Genomic DNA, 19,253 nt, shown 5'->3' with positions numbered 1-19,253 from the left:
TATGTATAATATACTGTGTTATTACAATAAAGTAAACCAGAGAAAAGAAAATGTTATCAAGAAAATCATAAGGAAGAGAAAATACATTTTTGGTGGCATACTGTATTTATTGGAAAAAATCCACATGTAAGTGGTCCTGTGCAGTTCAAACCCATGTTCTTCAAGGGTCAGCTATAATCTTAATGAGAATCAGACGGTATTACCAATGGTCTTGTACTCTCAATTGTTCTGGCTTAGTTATACCACATCTCATCCCAATAGGAGATACAAGATTTGTAAATTCTACATTTTCGCACTGATACACAAAACACTCAGGAAAATCTGCTCCTGTGAGAACCACTCCTTTTTCTTTCTTGTCTCATTCTTTCAGGGAGGGATGTGGGGTGCTGCCAGCTCAGAGTTGGGGGTGATTTGTGATGTTTTGCTGAAATATTAAGTAACTTACTAAGTAATTTCTCACAGGCTTCTCAGCCCAGAGCTCCACAATTCTGTGTGTTCTCGTTACCTATTTCTGCATAAACTTCCCCTAAATTTAGTGGTGTAAGGAATTTGTCACTGTTTCTCACCATTCTGTGGGTTGTTTAGCCCAGTTGGTTGGTTCTGACTTGGGCTTTCTGCATGTGGCCTGCACACCAGTGTTGGCTGGGGCTGCGGGCATCCGAAGGCTTGATTGGTCTGATGGGCCAGCCGGGATGGCTTATTTAATGACTGGCAGAGGCTGGATGTCAGCAGAGAGCTCAGCTGGGCTGTCCACCAGAGCACTGATATGTGACCTCTTGCGTGGCTTATTCTTCTCAAAACGTGGTGGTTGGGTTCCAAGAATGGGCATCCTAAGAGTAAGTGTTCCAGGAGACCCAGGCTGAAGCTGCAAGGCTTCTTATGATCTTGCCTTAAAGTCCCAGTCACTTCTGTCACACTCAAGACAAGGGACTAAGACAAGTTGAGAATCAAGGGGAAGGAAATTAGGGCTTGCCTCTTGATGTAAGTTGCAGCCTACAGATGGGGTCCATTTTTTGACTGTTTGCCATACTGCGTGTTGGAAGAGCTCTCTCTAGAAGAATAAGATTACATAAAAATGAAAGACATGGGAGGCATTGCAGCACAGTGAGCGGGGGGGCAGTTGTAGAATGCTTGCTATGCATGAACTAATGGCCAGCCTTGTTGGTTGGAACTCAGTACCAGGAAGCACACACTGAATGAGCCCATCTCCACGGAAGCTGAGCATCCCACAGAGAGAAGCATTCCCATGCAGTGGCCCCCACCCCAAAGTAACCCCCTCATAGTGCAGATGATTGAAAAACACCTGGGAAGGGAATTGAACTAGCACAGTTTTAAAAGCACTTTTATCTAAAAATTTTTATCTACATCCTCATGCATGTGTCTTGTTGATACTGAGTCTGAAAAATGATTTTCATAAATCAGAAGTATACATTGCCACACAAACACATAGGAAACTGTGAAGTAATGTGTCTAGTGCACTTGATTTCCAGCTCATGCTGTGGAGGTGCTTGGAGAAGGCTGTGCCCCTGGAGTACCTTATATATAAGAATGGATACTTTGGCATTTGAGAAAAGATCGAGTTCTGTCCAGGTGCTTGGGAGTCTAATTGCCTCCTTGGCCTGAATGAGGAAAACACTTGCCTGTTAATCATATGGAGTCATGGGTACCCAGGTTCCTGCAGAGAAGTGTGGCTGGTCTGGATACATAGGCCAACAACCCTTGAAGGTTGTGAGAGTTACTCTCTACCCTTGTAGTCTTGTTTATTGCCCCCGGAATAGTCCTCTCCAGCTCCCTGAAGATTCAAGTTTGTGTTTATCTGTGCTGAAAATTTAGAGGCAAGATAAACAACATTTCAAGCCATTTATAACCAGAGGCTGTGCTGGGAAGGGATTGGGCTTTCCATTAGACATATGTGAAAATGTTGGACTTTGGGAAAGATAGGGAGAATATCCCTAGATGTGAAAAGCGGGTGATTAAAAGAGATTGATACAAGTTTGATCCAGAAGATGGTTATGTGGGATTAGTACTCTGTTGACTTACTAAATATCCTCTTGTGGAATGCCAGGCATGGAGGGTCCTGGAGATGCCAAGTGTATGGGGCCCATGTTTTTATACTAGCAGGAGGGCCTTTGGCAAGGGTGAGGAACATGGAAGGAGGTGGGGGAGAGAGGGTGAGGAATGAGACACCATGCAAACATAAGTCTTAGGGCAGTGGACGGAGTATGGGAGAGAGTGAACTCCACCCTCGCCTGCCTTTTTCCACGCGGATCATCCTAAACAGAGGAGACCTCTCTTGATCTTCAGCTCCTGATGGAGAGTCCACACCTTCTCCATACTAGTCACCTCTCAGTCAGTCGCATGAATGGAGATCCATAATTCAGCCTTGTTCCTTACTTCTCTTTTGCCTGCACATATTGACAGAACTCCTGTTAGGTGCCAGACACTGTGTGACGTGGAGGGAACTCTCCTATTGGGAGTTACACAGCAAACAAGGAAACAAATGATGTAGTTATAGATTATGATTGGCATTTTGGGGAAATGGGGGTGTGATAAAGAATTATAGGATGAGCACTGGGTGTTGTATGGAAACCAATTTGAAGATAAATTTCATATATTGAAAAAAAATTTTTTAAATGCAAATCTCTCAAAAAAAAAAAAAGAATAATAGGGAGTTCCCCATTTGGATAGGCTGTTCAGGAGGTAACTAACAGTCAATGACCCTAAAGTCATTGGTTAAACTGTGACATGTCTTATACGGTATTTTAAAGTTCCTTAAGTTACGTGTTGTTAAGGTTCAAAATAAAACCTGTGGTTTTTTTTTCCTTTTCTGAGCCTAAGTTGTAGAATGCCAAATGGACAACAATTTGGGGAAACAAAGGGAAGCCAACCTGGATGGCCAGATGCCTTCTGGCTGACACTTTCTTCACCACCACTTTCTCTCCCTAGGGAAAGGAGACGTGTTTGGAGATGTGTTCTGGAAGGAAGCCACCCTTGCCCAGTCCTGTGCCAATGTTAGGGCCTTGACCTACTGTGACCTGCATGTGATCAAACGGGATGCCCTGCAGAAAGTGCTAGAATTCTACACAGCCTTTTCCCACTCCTTCTCCCGGAACCTCATTCTCACCTACAACTTGAGGAAGAGGGTAAGCTGGCAGTTTTGGTTTCTTTTCTATCAAGAACAGTCTCTGTGCACTTAAGATAACCACACGGGCGGGAAAAGTCCTTTCGCGGTTTATTTAAGTGGAGCAGTGGTTCTGTGCATGGCTTGCTCTTCAGAGCTTTTGGCTGTGAAATAAGGGAAACAGGAATGTTGCTAGATTAAAAAGATGGATTAACTTTGCTGCAGAAGGGGTTGGTTCATGAGTGTGTCCGTGGGCTTTTCCCCAGCAATATCTACACCTTCTGGCATTGTGAAAAGATGAGCAAAAAATGAGGTCATTAAGCATAAGAGACTCTTAAAAACTGAGAACAAACTGTGGGTTGATGGGGGGTGGGAGGGTGGGTGATGGGTATTGAGGAGGGCACCTTTTGGGATGAGCACTGAGTGTTGTATGGAAACCAATTTGACCATAAATTTCGTATATTGAAAAAAAAATAAAATTAAATTTAAAAAAAGATGAGGTCGTTAGTCAGAAAAGTGACTGACTGGGCTACTTAATTCAAATAAACTGAACTCTCCTTGGTGACTAGGACTCATTAAATGGTGTGAGACCATTCGCCAGCTGATAATAATAATTTTTAAAAGCTATGAAGATGATTCAGTTGGGCCCAGAAAATCAGAAAGGTATGGAATCTGATTGCCTAGAGAGTATCTTGTATACACCTGCTGATTTAAGGGTTTGAGAAATGAGCCATTTTAAGACCCAGAGAAGATTTCTGGTCTGAAATGGTTTCTTTCAACCCTCAGATCATCAGGTTCCATCTGCCTCTGTGAGGACTAAACTATTCGTCTTGTACTCTTTAGGTTTTTCATGACCGACTTTCTTGCACTTCATCTATCTCTTTTAGTTAACAAGGTAGCTCTGACCCATAGAAACCGTCTGTAGGGATTATCATAGGAATCTTTCAACAAATGACCTCATAACCTTTCCTCCAAAACTGTTCCTCTTCTTATGGTTCTTGCCTCTGTTGACATTGTATCACCCTGGGATTCCAAGTTAGAAATGCTGGCATCATGGTTGATGCTTCTTCCCAGTCTCCCATGTCTCAGGTTACTCCTCAAATCCTTTGAGTTCCACCTAAGCTCTCAAACCTGGGTCCACACTCTACTTACATCCTTGGGGTTCTCCCTGAGCTCTTGGGACACAGCACCCGGATGCAGACCTTTCCTGCTTCTGGCACCATGCAACAGGCTCCTGCTTGTATCTGTCCTTGACATGGCAGTTCCTCCTTTGGCCGATCCTATGACCTTAAAAACAAATGGGATCATGTCCCTTCCTTTGTAAAGACTTTTTGCCCTCAACCTAACTTTAGGATAATGTCTGTATGCTTCAGCATGGCTTGTGTGGCTTTTCACATCTGGCCCTGACTTAACTCCCAAGCCAAAACCTCAGCCACTCTTGCCATGCCCCCTGCTACCACCCCGAACACTCCCACCATGAGGACTCTGCACAGCTCTGCAAGCACCACACCCTTCAGAGCCCTGGGCGTCCTCAGCCAGGCATTCTTTTTTCTCCTTCTCTGTGTGACAAGTGCCTACTAACCCTTAAGACTACTGAAATGTTTACTCATTCACTCATCAAACCCAGTACACACCAGCTGAATGAGACTAGACATATAAAGCTGAATAACACTCAGTTCCTCGTTTCCAGGAACCTAAAGTCTAACAGAGAAGATCAACACAGGAAGGATAAATGTAGTACCGGAGGCTAAGTACAAGAAGTATGATTTATATAAGCTATTGTGGGAGCAGTTTGAGCCAAGGCACAGAGAAAGGAATCAGCCTTTTGTCTTTCAAGTTACTTGTACAAGGTTCCAAAGGTCTATTACCTGGTTACCCCTAATATATGCTTGTGAGTCCCTGCTCAGAGGCCCAAGAGGGCAAGGCCTGGGTACCTGGGTAGCCCCAGTGCCTAACCCAGTACAGAGGACTAATAAACATTTGGCTTGCCAAGAGATGGAATCTCTAGGCCTCAGTTTCCACATCATACAATGTGAGGTTGTGGATTGTTTTTATGGTTCTGTGATTTGAACGCTGGCCATTTGAATTCTCATCGGGAATGGGCAGTGGTGTTGAAGTGTGCATTCACAGTTCTTATTTGTTTATTTGGGAACGTGGAATGCTTGCTAGTGGTACTTTTAGCCACGTGGATTCTTCTAAAGTCTATTTTTTTTAATTTTTTCCTTCTTTTTATGAGAGGAAGTTGATTATAATCAGCTTTCGGTGCTGCTGATAATATAGGTTGAAAAAAACACAGTTTGGGTTATTTGGAGTAGTAATCATTTTGGAATAATTGTGGATCAAATAAATCTGTCTTATAAAAAAAAAACAGCAGTGCCTCCATGGTCAGACTATCTTCATAAGTACAGAATGCTTGACTGCTCTTGCGGAAGGGAAGACTCAAGGGTGGCATTTCAGAAAGGCTGTCATGGAAGAAGATTAGGTGGGGTCTGTATGGACACAAGGTGTAGAGGAAGCATCCAAGCTATAGAAGATATGAGAAAGATCAGGTGGTCCTTAAGGTATTTTGACATTCCCTAGATACCCCTCAGAGATATTGCAGAGGGCCCTGAGGCATCCAATGGAGAGTCACATTAGTTGACCTTCAAATGTCTTTCCAATCGCAAATGCCTCTGAGTCTGGCACAATTTTGGTGAGGTTCTTTACAAGAAGAGGTAGCCATTCTTTTTCTTGGAAAAAAGAGGCTGTCATGTTTTGGCGTTGCCATTGTAATCTCTCATTGTGTCCTTCTGAGAATTAATTCATAGTTACATAGGGCATAGAAGACAAGAACATTACATGCATGAATTATTCTTGTAGCTATTTTTTTTCTGGCAAAGTGAAGTGTATTCTTGTGGCTGTTTCTGTCTTGGCAAAATTGAGTGTTATTTGCAAAGATTCCCGAGAACATAGTGCCTTTGACATCTGTTTGGGGAGTTGTTTGGTTCCGTCGACGTCCTCTAGTGCACAGCAAAAACTCTGAGCTGGAAGGTGCATCAATGGCCATCCAGTATCCCCTCCATTTTCCTACCACCCTCATTTCACAAATATGACCTTTTATAGAAAGGTCACAGAGCTGTGTCAGTAATGAAAGAATTGGAGCCAGAAATGACTTATCGCCCAGGCCTCTTGCTGATGGGCCTCTTGCTGATTCTCACAGCTTCGTGGCCTCCCCTGGCCTCTGCATTCTAAGCCTCGTCCCTTTTTCCCTGAATCCATGTGTGTGAGCACCGCCCAGCTCTCTGCACTGCTGTTGGGATCCAACTCAGGAAGGGACATGTCACCTTCCTCTATTTCCTCCAAAGACGCCAGAAGTCATAGGCAAGGATGAAAGAGGCATGACCCTGAAGCCAACCCTGCATTTTGACCTTTGGATTTCCTTGCCTATGGGCACTGAGCCAGATGAGACCTGGGTCTGTGTCCCACCTCTGCCACTTAGTGCTTCTGCAAGTCATAAGTGCTTCCTCAACTGTAAAATGAGGATGATGAGAAGTTCTACCTCGTAGGATAATTGTGAGGATTAAACAATACCGGCAAAGCTCACACACAGGATCTCACACAGTACAGGCTCAGTTACATTGTGGGTTATTATTTTGTTTTACCCACTTGACACCCTACTTCACTCTACTCTTTATTATCTTGTGCCTTTTGGAAAATAAAAAGAAGGAAGCTTGGGGTGCCTGGGTGGCTCAGTTGGTTAAGCATCCAACTCTTGGTCTTGGCTCAGGTCATGATCTCATGGTTCGTAGGATCGAGCCCCATATCAGGCTCTGTGCTGACAGTTCAGAGCCTGCTTAGGATTCTGTCTCTCTCTCTCTGCCCCTCCCCCACTTGTTCTCTCTCTCTCTCTCTCTCTCTCTCTCAAAATAAATAAACTTAAAAAAAAAAGAAGGCAGCTCTCTGCCTTTGCTTATATAGGGTACTCACTCTGCAGAATGTTATGTGGGGCAGGTGTTATTCCAGGGTTCTCTGTACCTCCTGCAGCTGCTCTGGAATGCTGACATGGTGCTTGGCTCCTGCCAGTAGAGAGGTCAGCATTCCCTCACTATTTTCGCCAGTTTCATTCATGGAGGGAAAAATTAGGCCATTCTGACATCTTAAGTCAGCCAGGGAGTCAGGATTTTTCCAAGAGGAAAGCACAGCATCCTTGTTTCCTCTAAGGGAGGTTGCATGTGGTTGTCCATGAAAAGAAGGGGAGGAAGAGCCTTCCTCCTCCCAGACCCTTGGCACTCTGGGGTGAAGGCTCTCCGGGAATTTTCCTCAAGGCCCTGAGTGGTCTTTTTTCTGCAATCAGAGCTTTGCACAATACTAATAGTAACATTATTACCCACTCCTGATATTGTGCAAGCTGCAAGTTACGTCCCAAAGTTGGTATGTGTTTCATGTCCGTGTATTAAATCCTCAGAATAACGCCATGACATTATAGTATCAGTCCCATTTCTCCAGGGAATAAACTAGGGCCCTGTGGCCCTGTGGAGAAGAGAATCACTTCTCCAAGGTCACCCAGGCAGTAGGTGGCAGGTTCCAAACTCTGCACGTGCTCCTGCTGCTAAGCAGCATCGCATCGTCCTGTGCAGCTTCTCCCATGCTGGCATTCTTTGGCTTCTGCTTTCTCCCAGTTCACTGACCTTTCAGGGGTGGAACAGAGTGTCTCCAAAGTATCTTCACTATCCCCCAGCACACTCAGAAATCTGTACAGTAAATCCCAGTCTGGGGACACAAGATGTTCCCCCCAACAGAGTGACAGCCACACCACAGCCGGGGTGTGTGGGAGGCATAGCACACCTCCCTTTGGTTAAACAGCAGGCTACGCAGGCCATGATATTAGTAACTTACGAAACAGAGCACCCACTTTGGGGCTAGGGACCTAGGTTTGAATCCTGGTTTTGACTACTGACCAGCTGTGTGCTCTTGTGAAAGTTCCTAAACTATTCTAGGCTCATCTGTAAAAAGAGTCTAATAAAAGACTCTCCTAATTAGGTTTATTGAGAAGATCACATGCATAACAACAAAACAGTGACATAGTACCTGTAGGAACTGCTCAATACCTATTTATACCTTCTCCTTCCTGCAGCCCATTTTTTCTCCCTGCCTTCGGTCTCAGAAGTTCTGAGTTCATGCTTTGCTCCCCTTTGTTTATAACCAGACCCTTTCTTTAATCAGTGTCTCACTTGGGCTCTACTATCCTTTCAACCTGGGATGAGGGTTCCTTTCCCAGGTGCTAGCTAGGAGATTGGGTCTTCCTGCTCATCATTAGGACAGTAGGGAAAATGTCTCACAATTAAATGATGAATTGTAGACAAGCAATTAGGTAATTAACAGCAGTCAGTGCATGGGATAATTGGCATGTAGGTAATTGGTAGGGTGGTTCTCATTCTCTGTGCGTGGGGCTTTATTTTTAAAGCCAATGTTGTTGTGGTTTTGAGTATGTTTTGTGTAGTGTTTGCCTATGATAATTTGTTCCAGGATAGATTTTTCTTAGCTTGATAAGGTCCCAACCTAGTGAGTTTGGAAGGAGCTGAGACTGTAGTTACTGGTGGCTTCAAAGCAGAGGCCTACTAATAATGCCTGTTTTCTAAAACTGAGGTTGCCATAGTGAACTATCTTGAATACTATATGTACTTTTCAACACCCCCTCCCCCCCCACACACACAACACCTCGTAACCAAAGGGCATTTTCTTCTGGAGCGGAGAAGGTGAAAGCATTGGAGGCTTGGAAAAAGAGCTCTGCTCAGAACTGGCGTTGGAAAGCCTCTGTTTTCTTTCTGCACAAATTCTTGTGGAAGGTGATAAGATGGAAAGATCAAAAGGCCAGGTGCTTGGAAATATATCCCCTTTCCCACTGAATCATCACAGCCTAAGTTTTAAAAATGATCTCTACATAGCCCATATATATATTTTTTGTCATTCTTCCATAGTGAGGGCTTCTGTGGAATTAAAATCATCCATTAGACTGTCAAGCTATAAAGATAATAAAATCAGGTTTTGGAATCAGGGTTGGGGAAGGGATAGGTCATGTGAGTGGTAAGACCACAATTCTTTCAGGAAAACAACATAAAAATCAAAGCCAAGTCCCTTTTCCCTCAAGAGGATCAGGGGATGATGTTAGGGACCTGTGTAGACTTCCATGGATCCTTAGGCATTCTCCCTAGTGCTCCCAAAACACATAGCAGACCCCCATCATGATCCTTGGGGTGTGGGAGAAAATGAAAATGCTCCACGCTTTGTTATGAATCAGCTTGAAATGCAGCTGGTTTGGGTATATGTGGCCATTTCCAAGGAAGCAATAAAGTTCTGGAATGAATGTGATCTTTGAAGCTAGATCACTGTATCTGGGCTCAGCCACTTGCTAGCTGGGGGTGAGGGTGCAGGAGGAGATTGAACAACTACAGCTATTCCTGTTTTGTGGATTCATACTATCTACCCCAAAAGGTAGCTTTGGGAAAGATAATCGTGGGCCAGCCACAGTGCCTTACACATAGCAAGTGCACAGTCAAGTTACTTTCCTTCCATTATCCGTAGCAGAGTGAAGAAGGAGAGCAGGAGTCCCAATGGTGTGGCTCATAGAATAAGCATATGGAGGCAATAGAGACTGATGGTTACAGATGTGGACTCTAGAATCAGAGTTCTTGGGTTCAAGTCTTGGCTCTCCTTAGTGACCTTGGGCCAGTAACCCAACCTCCCTGGGCCTCAATTCATTCATTTATAAAACAGGAATAATAGTAGTACCTTAGAAGGGTACTTTGTCATAGCAAGATCTCAGTGTATGTGTTGCTCTCACTATTGTTATTGTTGAGCTTAGCTTTTCTGGAAATGAAGAGATGCCATCAAGTGCTAAAAGTTTTAAAAGGAGAGTAGGGGCTGAAATTTAACACCTAGAAATCTCCCAGACAGATGATTTCAAGATCTGTGCCTAGACCTCTCAGGTAGTACCAAAGGAACAAGTGATTCATCAGTGAGGTTTGGTAAAGAATGGCTCCGTTGGACTCATCACAGATCCTGACTTCCTCCTGTGACAGAATGCATAGAGGGAATGGTAGAGTCTAATGTGGAGAAGGTGCTGGGGGAGGGAAGTCGTAACTTACCTTAAGCCTTATCAATCCTGATGCACTATTACATAGTGTGTTTACCACAAGTTAAAAAAAAAAAAGATCTGTCCAAGTTCAGAGAACCATAAGGCCAATGCAGTCCTTTGGAGAGTAATGTACCTGCCTAATATTTTCTTAGAAATGTGTGATTGACTTGTAATAAATAGGGGAGTACTAATGAGTCCCAGATCATGGATTCAGTCCCCAGGTGAGCAAGCTAGCTTCCTGAAGTCTCAGATGCTTGGTCTAGCATTTTGCACATTTATTTGCCCCCTGAACAGTTTTTGAATTCCACCTGCAAATTTCTACTATCTACTATAATATACCTATTAACATCTGTCAGAGCTGGTGTTTTACAGAACATCTCTCGGAAACAGGGACTAGATTGTCTTTAATGTCTCTTCTGTTTTACATGGTCAGTGACCTGTAGAATAGACAGGACTTGTCTGGGAAACATCAAGAAGCCAAAGAGAACTCCAGCACAGTGGGAATCCTGGTCCCTCGGTCCTCAGTGAAATCCCAAGCAGAGATTGTGGGCAGACTCTACCAGCTTTCTGAACATCCCCCTGAACTCAGCTTTCCCCCCTCACCTCTCAGGGGCCCAGTGGCTCATCCATTTCCAGTGTGCAGTCAGCCTTGTTGGCAAAGAGCAGTTTGTCCTTGGCTTGGCAGTGCACGTGCTAATAAAAGGCTGCCGACAGATGTTTTCTCCCTGGCTTCACTAGTCCCTTATTGGCCCAGTCAAACTTCATGTTCTGACCTCATCTGCCATGTTTCTGTGCTTCCTTGTTCCCATTTAAGTCCTCCTTCCACTCTTAAAAATTTACGCTTTGGCTTTGAATGTGTTCTTATACATCTTGCCAGTGAGTCATGGAGGTTTTTATTCTAGCCTGTGCTTTTAGTAAGTGGAGAGTTAGGATTTCAACCCAGGTGACCTGTCATAATAATAACTACCTTCTAAGATGTTAGATTAATGGAAGCAAATGTTAGTTCAGCCCCTCCCCCCCCCCAAGGGGGCTTTGAACATCTGCATCAGGAGCTCACACACAAAATCTAACCCAGTCCAGATGTCATGTGGATGGTTTCTGGTATAATGTGTGTCACAGACCCACCCAATTTTGGTGCTTCTCATTGCAAACTTTGCTGGTTGCAATTTACTTGTTACTAGTATCACTTACTGGTTTGTCCTTCCTATATTTAATTTAGGCTTCTAGAGTGAAATTATAAATCCACGATGGGGCCCTGACTCCATATAGCTTCTCTTTAATCTCTCTAGGGTAGGTGAGACCCCCCTGTCTTTTGATCCAGTAAGTATTAGTCACCTTCTCTTTGTAGGTCTTATCATGCTTCCAATTAACTGTTCGCTGTAGGTCTTCCTTTGCAGTCTAGAAGCTCTGTAAGGGCTAGACCTTGTCTGCCTGATTTACCTCTCTTTCCTGATTAGCTCTCTTAGAGCTTGGTACAAAGCAAGAATTCAATAATTAATGAATGAATGAACAAATGAGTGGACCAAACAACCATCCATCCAACCAACAAATGATCATAAAAGTACACCAGCCAATATTGGGCATGTGCCCCCTTCTTGTTATATTGTTTTTTTTTAATGTTTATTTCTTTTTGAGAGAGAGACAGACAGAGAATGAGCAGAGGAGGGGCAGAGAGAGAGGGAAACACAGAATGTGAAGCAGCTCTAGGCTCCTAGCTGTCAGCACAGAGCCCGGCGCGGGGCTTGAACGCATGAACTGTGAGATCATGACTTGAGCTTAAGTCAGATGTTTAACCAGCTGAGCCACCCAGGCGCCCCAGTATAAGTTTTTAAAGCCTTGACTATGAGATAGTTTAGAGATCTCTCCTTCTGTCTGTCTCTGAAACTTTGCCCATATATCCCATCTCATCCCTCTCCCATTTTCTCTTTCCCAGGCCCTGAGTATTGAGGTATCTCAACTTCTGCAGGTACCACTGATGCCAGCATAAGATAATAATAATCACCCCCATTTATTGAGTGTCTCCCAGGCCACCTATGCACTAATGCATTCGTATGCATTATCTCATTAAGATGCTGAGGAAACTGAGGCTCAATTAGGTTAAATAATTTTCCATGGATCCAGTAAGCTAAATGGAGCTGGAATTTGAGCCCAAGTCTGGCAATCACCAAGACCATATTCTTGCTTTTGTGCCCCTCCTGAAAATGGAGACCCCAGCTCACTATTCTGGGGTTAGCAGCCCCCAGAGGAAGCAGAGCCTTGTGAAGCAAGTTTAAGTCCATCATGAGAAGCCAGAGGAATGACCTTCAGCTCTGGGTACCAGCTTGACTGGAGCTGTGGACCTGGGCAGGCCCCTGAAGATCAGGCCAAGGCCAAAGTCATCCAGGGCTGCAGAGAGGCCTTAACAGCAGAATGGGTATAGGGTAGCAATGAGTCTAAGGCCCTTTCTAGCCCAGAAGTAGTTAGCAAGGGCTGTGAGGAGAAGATTTTGAGATGGGTATTGATCGGGGGGGGGGGGTATAGAATTTACCTGACTGGGAGAGAAATATAGTCCTCTGCGGGTACCCCTGTGCCTCATTGTGGACAGGGCACAGATGGTTGGTTAAATGGCTGATAATCAGGAAGGTGTCTGTGGAGAACAGTGAATCTGAGTTACTAATCGGTAATAATCTGTGAAGAGAGGGCCTCCTGAGGGAATCCACTGGCCAGTTTCCCCACTCCCCAGGTTTTTTTATTGCTCATTCCCCACCCACCTGGTTTTGAGGACTCCAGAAGGGAATTGTTCCAGACTCACAGGGTATGGCAGCTTCAGCATCAGGGTTTGACTTTTCTGGAGGTGCCTAGAGACCCCAGGGAAAAGTGGACCAACACAGGGGACATGATGCTTTCAGGGGCCCGAGTGAGCTTGACATCTCTTCCATGCACTTCCCACCACACCTGCTGATGTTATAGGAGCCTGGCAGCCCCTCAGACCTCTCACTTTTCAGGCTTTAAAATCCACCTGACTGTCCCCGGGCAGCCTGTAGTAGCAAAAGCCAGCAGATTTTCCATGACAGGTTTAATTTTTAAAAAGCCCCTTGCTACAGGCAGCATGTGGAAGATGGTGCCTTATCCCTCAGAGATCAATTTGCAGACAGCTCCTGCATTCTGCTGCATTTCCCAGCGCACTTGTTGCAAATGCTTAAACCAGACATGAAAACAGCCTCTGGTTCACAGGGTATGAATTTCTAAAAGAGGATACTTGTTCATATTATGGCGCCTAAAATCCTGCCCTGCTTATGCTGGAGCACATCACACATTTGGCACTTCCTGGAGGTGTGGCATGAGAGTGTGTCCTAACCCTGTCGGACCTCTGTAATCATCTGGATGAACAGAGAAGTGAAGCTCGGTCCCAGTGACTAGAAGCAGGGTGAGGACTTCCCCAGGCATGGGACAAATCCAATGGCAGGTGGCAGGGGGTGGAAGAATAACATGGAAAAGGAACAGAACACCTGTGAGCATAAGAAATGGCATCGGATACTAAAAATCCTCAGTGGTGGATGTTCACTGGACTTGTGATCATTTTGCAATGTATACAAATATCGAATCATTGTATCGTACACCTAAAACTAATAGAATGCTGTGTGTCGATTATATTTCAATTAGCCTGACAAAGCATGTACATTACTGAGGATTCTGCAGCCAGCAGCATGCCGCGCAGTAAAGCGGCAAACTTTCCTTCCCTAAAGTCCCTCACTCAAGCACAGGGAGGAATCCTGCCATGGGAATTTGATTTCACTTGATTTCATAACAGACGATAAATGATTATATAAGGCTCAGGTGGTGGGAAGGGTGCTGCCTTTCTCCGATCTCTTCCCTGTTTGGTTTACGCTTAGCTCCAAGGAGGACTCTGGAAATCTGCTCCAGGTGAAACTACTTTCTCTTGCCCTAGGACAGCAAGGAGCTGGGGAAAGAACGGGGCTCAGGGAAAGAAAGGGGACTGAGAAGTCAAGGTGTAAAGGATGCCTGTGACTGGAGAATTTCAGGAGGATGAGTAGATTTTGCCAATAGTATTCACCCAAGAGAGGAACCTGGCACCTGCTCGGCGTTGCTGAACTTTGCCTGGGGAGGCGCATGCCTTTGCTAACCCCGGACTGTGAGTTGGACTGGAAGAAAATCCCAGGGAAGAGCTTGTCTGCCAAATCCAGCTTTCCCAATCCTTCCGCCCCGGGGCCAGATGAATGTAGCTGCAGAGCGGCTTTGTTTCTCTATTAGGCCGCATGTTGAGGCAGCTGGGAAGGTGCCAGGATTTTCATCCTGGGCTTTCTGCTTAAGCTCTTCCTAATTCTACTCTGACATTTCTCTCAGGTTAGAACCTGAACAGGGATGCCTTTGGCTCAAGGGCTCAAGGCTTGCTGACTAGCACTGGAGGCAGCTCCTAATTACCTGCGGTTACAAGCGACACAACTCCTTGGAATCTATAACCAACCATTTCCAGCAGCCCCAGCTTCCCTGATGGAAGAGTTGCATCCCGCAGCCTGTGCAGGGCGGCACCCCCTGTGTTCCGTACTTCTTCCTTCTCTCTCTCCCACTGTTGGTGACTGCTCCGTGGGCTCAGGGGTCCCACAGGAGGCCGGAGCATGAGAGATGTGCCTTGGTCACTGCCCAGGCTCTGGCTACCGTCTCCTTCTGCAGAGCTAGGCACTGTTTGCCTGTGTGCGTGCACACCCCTCGTGCACCCTTGGCTGGAAGTTTTCAGGCTTCTCAATGGACTGGTCTGTCTGCCAGCAGTGCTGCTGCTGCTGCTGGGGTGTGTGTGTGTGTGTGTGTGCGCGCGCGCGCGCGCACACGTGCTTGCACACACGATTTCCTCCCATCAGTGATTAGTCCTAAACGAGGCTGGAAAATACACCAACACTTGCTGGATCTGATCACCCCCCAGCAGCCTGTTCCTCTACCAGCTGGGGTTGTGGGGTCAGCTCGGCTTAGCTATGGAAGTTTTTTTAGTTTTTTTTTTTTTTTCCTTCGGGGTAGAGGTAAAGATTAGCCTGACATTTGTAAGTTTGAAAACCCTGTAAAATGCCATGCGCAGTCAGTTGTTATTTGTCCACATGTGTACTTTGTAGAAGGTAAATGCCCCCATTTGGGGTCACGGGCTGGAGCTAAATCCTTAGTAATTATAGTGGGCAGAGCACATGGGGGTAGGGGGACAGAAGACTAGAAACTGTACATGCTGTGTACTCTGAGTGCAGGGCCTTTGGGGCCAGGGACCTTTCATGGCATTTACAAATGATTCATGGCTACAACCCCCACAGGGAGTTTACTATAGGTTATTTAGGATCCTGAGGCTTTGGTTCAGGACAAAAGATACTCCTTCATGGAAGCAGTGGGAAGCAGTACATCAAAGGCCCCAGCCCAGAGCTTGGGAACAAATGTTCGGGGTAGATGCTAATTCTTCCCCTCAGTGAGGCCAAGAGCAGCCCCCTTGGGGAGCCTGGCTTCTGCCTCTCCTAGGCTGCCATGGCATCGAGATTCCAAGTTTCAATTGTTGTTGACCTAGCTTCCACTTTGTTTGCATGCCCTTCCTATTGTCTGCGTGTGTCCGGTATGGTACAGGAGTCTGATTTTCCTTGTCAGTCTTGAGCTTGCCAAGGAAAATAAAACCATCAGGTTGGAAGCTTCTAGAGAGTGGCACTGTTGCATCCCATCCACCTCCTGACACACCAGCTGGGCTTTCCCAAGTGTATTACTTCCCCGTGGCTGCCATCATGCATGACCACACACTGGGTAGCCGAAAACAACAGAAATGGACTCTCTCACACTTTTGGAGGCCAGAGGTCCAAAGGTGAGATGTCAGCAGGGCTGCGCTCCCTCGGAATGCTCCAGGGGAGAATCCTTCCTTGCTTCTCCCAGCTTCTGGTGGCTCCAGGCACTTGCTGGCTTGTGGAAACCTAACTCTAGTCTCTGCCTCTGTATGCAGACGGCCTTCATCCCTTGCCTCTGTGTGTCCAATCAACCTTTCCTTTTTCTTATAAAGATACTCGTTGTTGGATTCGGGGCCTGCTCTAATTCTAGGACAGTCTCATCTCCAGATCCTTAAATTAATTACATATGCAAAGTGCTATTTCCAAATAAGGTCACATTTACAGGTACTGGGATTTAGGACTTGGACATTTTGTTGGGGGGGGGGTGATGCAGTTTAAGTCATGACACCACCCTTTTCCTCCCCTCCTTCCCTCTCATCTTCCTCTTCCTCCCCCTCCTCTGCTCCCCTTTTTTCCTCTCCCTCCTTTTCCTCCTCCTCCTTCTGCTCCTCCTACTCCTCCTCCTCGGGTCCCTTCCCAGAACAGGAATTCTTTTCTTATGAAGAATATTCTTGTGCAAGCTGTGTTCCTTCTCCCGGATGGTTCTTGGAATAAGGTTCAAGTATTTGGTTCATCCTAGTTCCCTTAAATCTTAGAGTAAAATATTTTCCTTTGCTTTTCTCATGAGTAGTCTACTTAGAACCCAGTGGAACTCTGCTCCAAAGAGAGATTGACAAGACACACAAAGCACCAGGCTCTCAGAAAAGAGGTTTGTGTTAGACGTTAGAGAGAACTTCCTGCTGGCAGAGGTTGTGAGATGTTGGTAAGTAATACCCACAGCAGATGTTACGAACAACCTTTTGTTGACCTTCCAGCTCTGATCTCTCAGATTCTCATTCTGAAAACCTTTGGTGGTCCCTTACAGCCTCAGAACAAAGTCCAGGGACCTTGTGTCAACCCATACTTCCCGCTGCAAATTGCACCTTCATGCTGTTGTCTGATGCCCGGCTGCACCGGCAGTCACAGCACGTGCCATGTACTTAGTTCCATGTACATCCTCTCGCGTGGAGCGCCCCTCACCCTACCTCACCTCCTCCCACTGATCCCAATCCAGCTGTCAAAACAGGATTCAGATTCTACTTTTCCCACTCAAAGCCTCCTCCAGTCTACTTCCAGATAGAATCTCTCTCTTCCCTTATTTGTCTTTCCAGGGTATTTTGTTTGGTCCTTTAGAGGAGGTATCATTCATGTATGATTGAGCACATATCTGATATTTCCTGTGGATTTGGGGGCCTTACTCCTATGTTTATTCATTGCATTCCTTCATGCAGTGCCTGGCACATAGTAGATGATAATTTAATCTCCTAGAGTAACAACTCAGTTGCCACTCACCTGCCTTTGCACTTCAAGTCCAGAAGTGGGGATTCCAGCCCTGTGTTTTCAGATAGGCTGTCCTTCACTGCTGTCTCCAGCAGGCATCCCCAGGTCAGGCTGCTCTCCCAGTGGCCCACATCCACTGCACCAGGGTGACAGGCTATCCCAATTTGTATGGAACTGTCCTGGTTTCGGCATCTAATGCTCTACATCCTGAGAAACTCATCAGTCCTGGACAAACTGGTTATCCGACTCCACACTCAGTCTCTACTGGCTCTTGCTGAAAGTTCCTGAGAATTGATCGTAAGTCTGGTTCCATCTTTCTGCAGTCATTTGTTGTAAAACCACTTAGCTGCTTTCTTCACCTGTAGGTGGGCATCTGGCCCTGGCCCTGCATAGCCCTTCTGAAGCTGTCCCCAAGACAGTATCATAAATGTGACTTCTGAACTTTCCACCCAGCTCTTTGGCATCCTGGTCTGGTCTCCTCCACACCAGCCCAAATTCTAACTCAATCCATGTAGCTGACCCTTCCAGGTAACCTTTCTCCCCTCACTCCTCCTCCCAACTCTGTGCCTTTCTCATATCAAAGAGGGCCTCAGAGGATTGGAGCCCAAACCAAACCCTCCCCTCTGTAGAACCACAACTCAAAGATGCCTCCTCTATGAAGCCCTCCTTAGGAAACTCTTCCCCACCAGCTCATCACCACTCCATCCTTCTTCCTCTAGGGGCTCCTAAATGATTGAATGGATCATGACCTCTTGGGGGAAAGTGCCTGGTGCCCTGAACCAGTGTTGGGACCTGAGTTCCACCCCGAGTTTCCTGTAAGGTCAAGTTCTTAACCTCAGTTTCATTAATTGTATAATGAGAAAGTTAAGTAAGCTCTAGTATTTTTACCAGCCTTACCGAATTTGGATTCCAAGGGTATCTGCTCTCCCTCTATGCTCTGGAGAGCCTCAAGTACAAATGTCTTAAGCAAGACAGCAGTGGAAAGAGGCTTCTGGAATCTCCTCTCCAATTGGTACATTCCCTCCTCCAGGCCCTGCTTGACTTATAATTCCCATCTTTATCCTTTGACTCCCCAGGATAATCCTATCCTGGCCCAGCTGTGAGGAGGACAAAAAAGCCACCACCTACAGCTTAAGAGATCTTAAGGTACAATTAGAAGACTGATTCCTTTACCATGACTTGGCTTACAGAACTCAAGATTTGAGAGGAGAGGTTAAATTCCTGAGCCTTGTCCTGGGCTCAGTTTCCACCAGACCCACAGCTATGTCTCCCTCTCTGTGCCCAGGATGAACTTGTCAGGACCTATGTGTCACTTCCCTTGGATGTTTTCAGTGTAGCTAAGGCTATTGAAAACATGGACTGGGTGAACCTTGGGTTTCGAACTCTCTAACTTGTGCACATCTTTGTGTGTGTGAGCACCTACTTTTAACATTGCACCCCACTTTACCTTCAACAAGGCATTGTCACATATTTTATTTCAACTGATCCTTGCTACAACTTTTTGAAGTTTGTACTATTATTACTCCTGTTTTCAATGTGGGGAACCTGAGATTCAGAGAAGTAAAATGTAGGATGTGTGGCAAAACTAGAACTTAAACTCGTATCATCCAACTCCACATCCCACATCCTTTCCACTAGCCCACTTGCCTGTGTGCACCTGCAGTGAGATAGTGAACAGCCTTGGATCTCCCCAAACTCCTGTTCTCCCTGAGAACATTCCACTGACAGAGGCAGGTGGCCAAGGGACCTAACTCATCCTTGGGCTTAGTTCTATAAACTAGTGTCTTCCACCCAAATCATCTCTTTGGTCTTGTTAAAATGCAAATTCTAATTCAGGTCTGGCGGGGGGAGTCAACAT

General features: G+C 45.7%; 1 protein-coding gene across 3 annotated transcripts in view; it reads left to right on the top strand.

Moving 5' to 3' along the window:
- The window catches only part of KCNH1 (potassium voltage-gated channel subfamily H member 1), a 372,723-nt gene that overhangs the window by 281,709 nt on the left and 71,761 nt on the right, over positions 1-19,253 (top strand). For all 3 annotated transcript variants that reach the window (XM_027074502.2, XM_027074501.2, XM_027074503.2), the window contains exon 10: positions 2,947-3,143. In XM_027074502.2, the coding sequence (XP_026930303.1) occupies positions 2,947-3,143 (197 nt within the window). The remainder of the gene's footprint in view (positions 1-2,946; positions 3,144-19,253) is intronic.

Source organism: Acinonyx jubatus, chromosome E4 (genome assembly GCF_027475565.1).
Source record: "Acinonyx jubatus isolate Ajub_Pintada_27869175 chromosome E4, VMU_Ajub_asm_v1.0, whole genome shotgun sequence".
NCBI lineage: Eukaryota > Metazoa > Chordata > Mammalia > Carnivora > Felidae > Acinonyx > Acinonyx jubatus.
The sequence above is the reverse complement of the archived record's forward strand: the minus strand, read 5'-3'. Positions and strand labels throughout refer to the sequence as shown.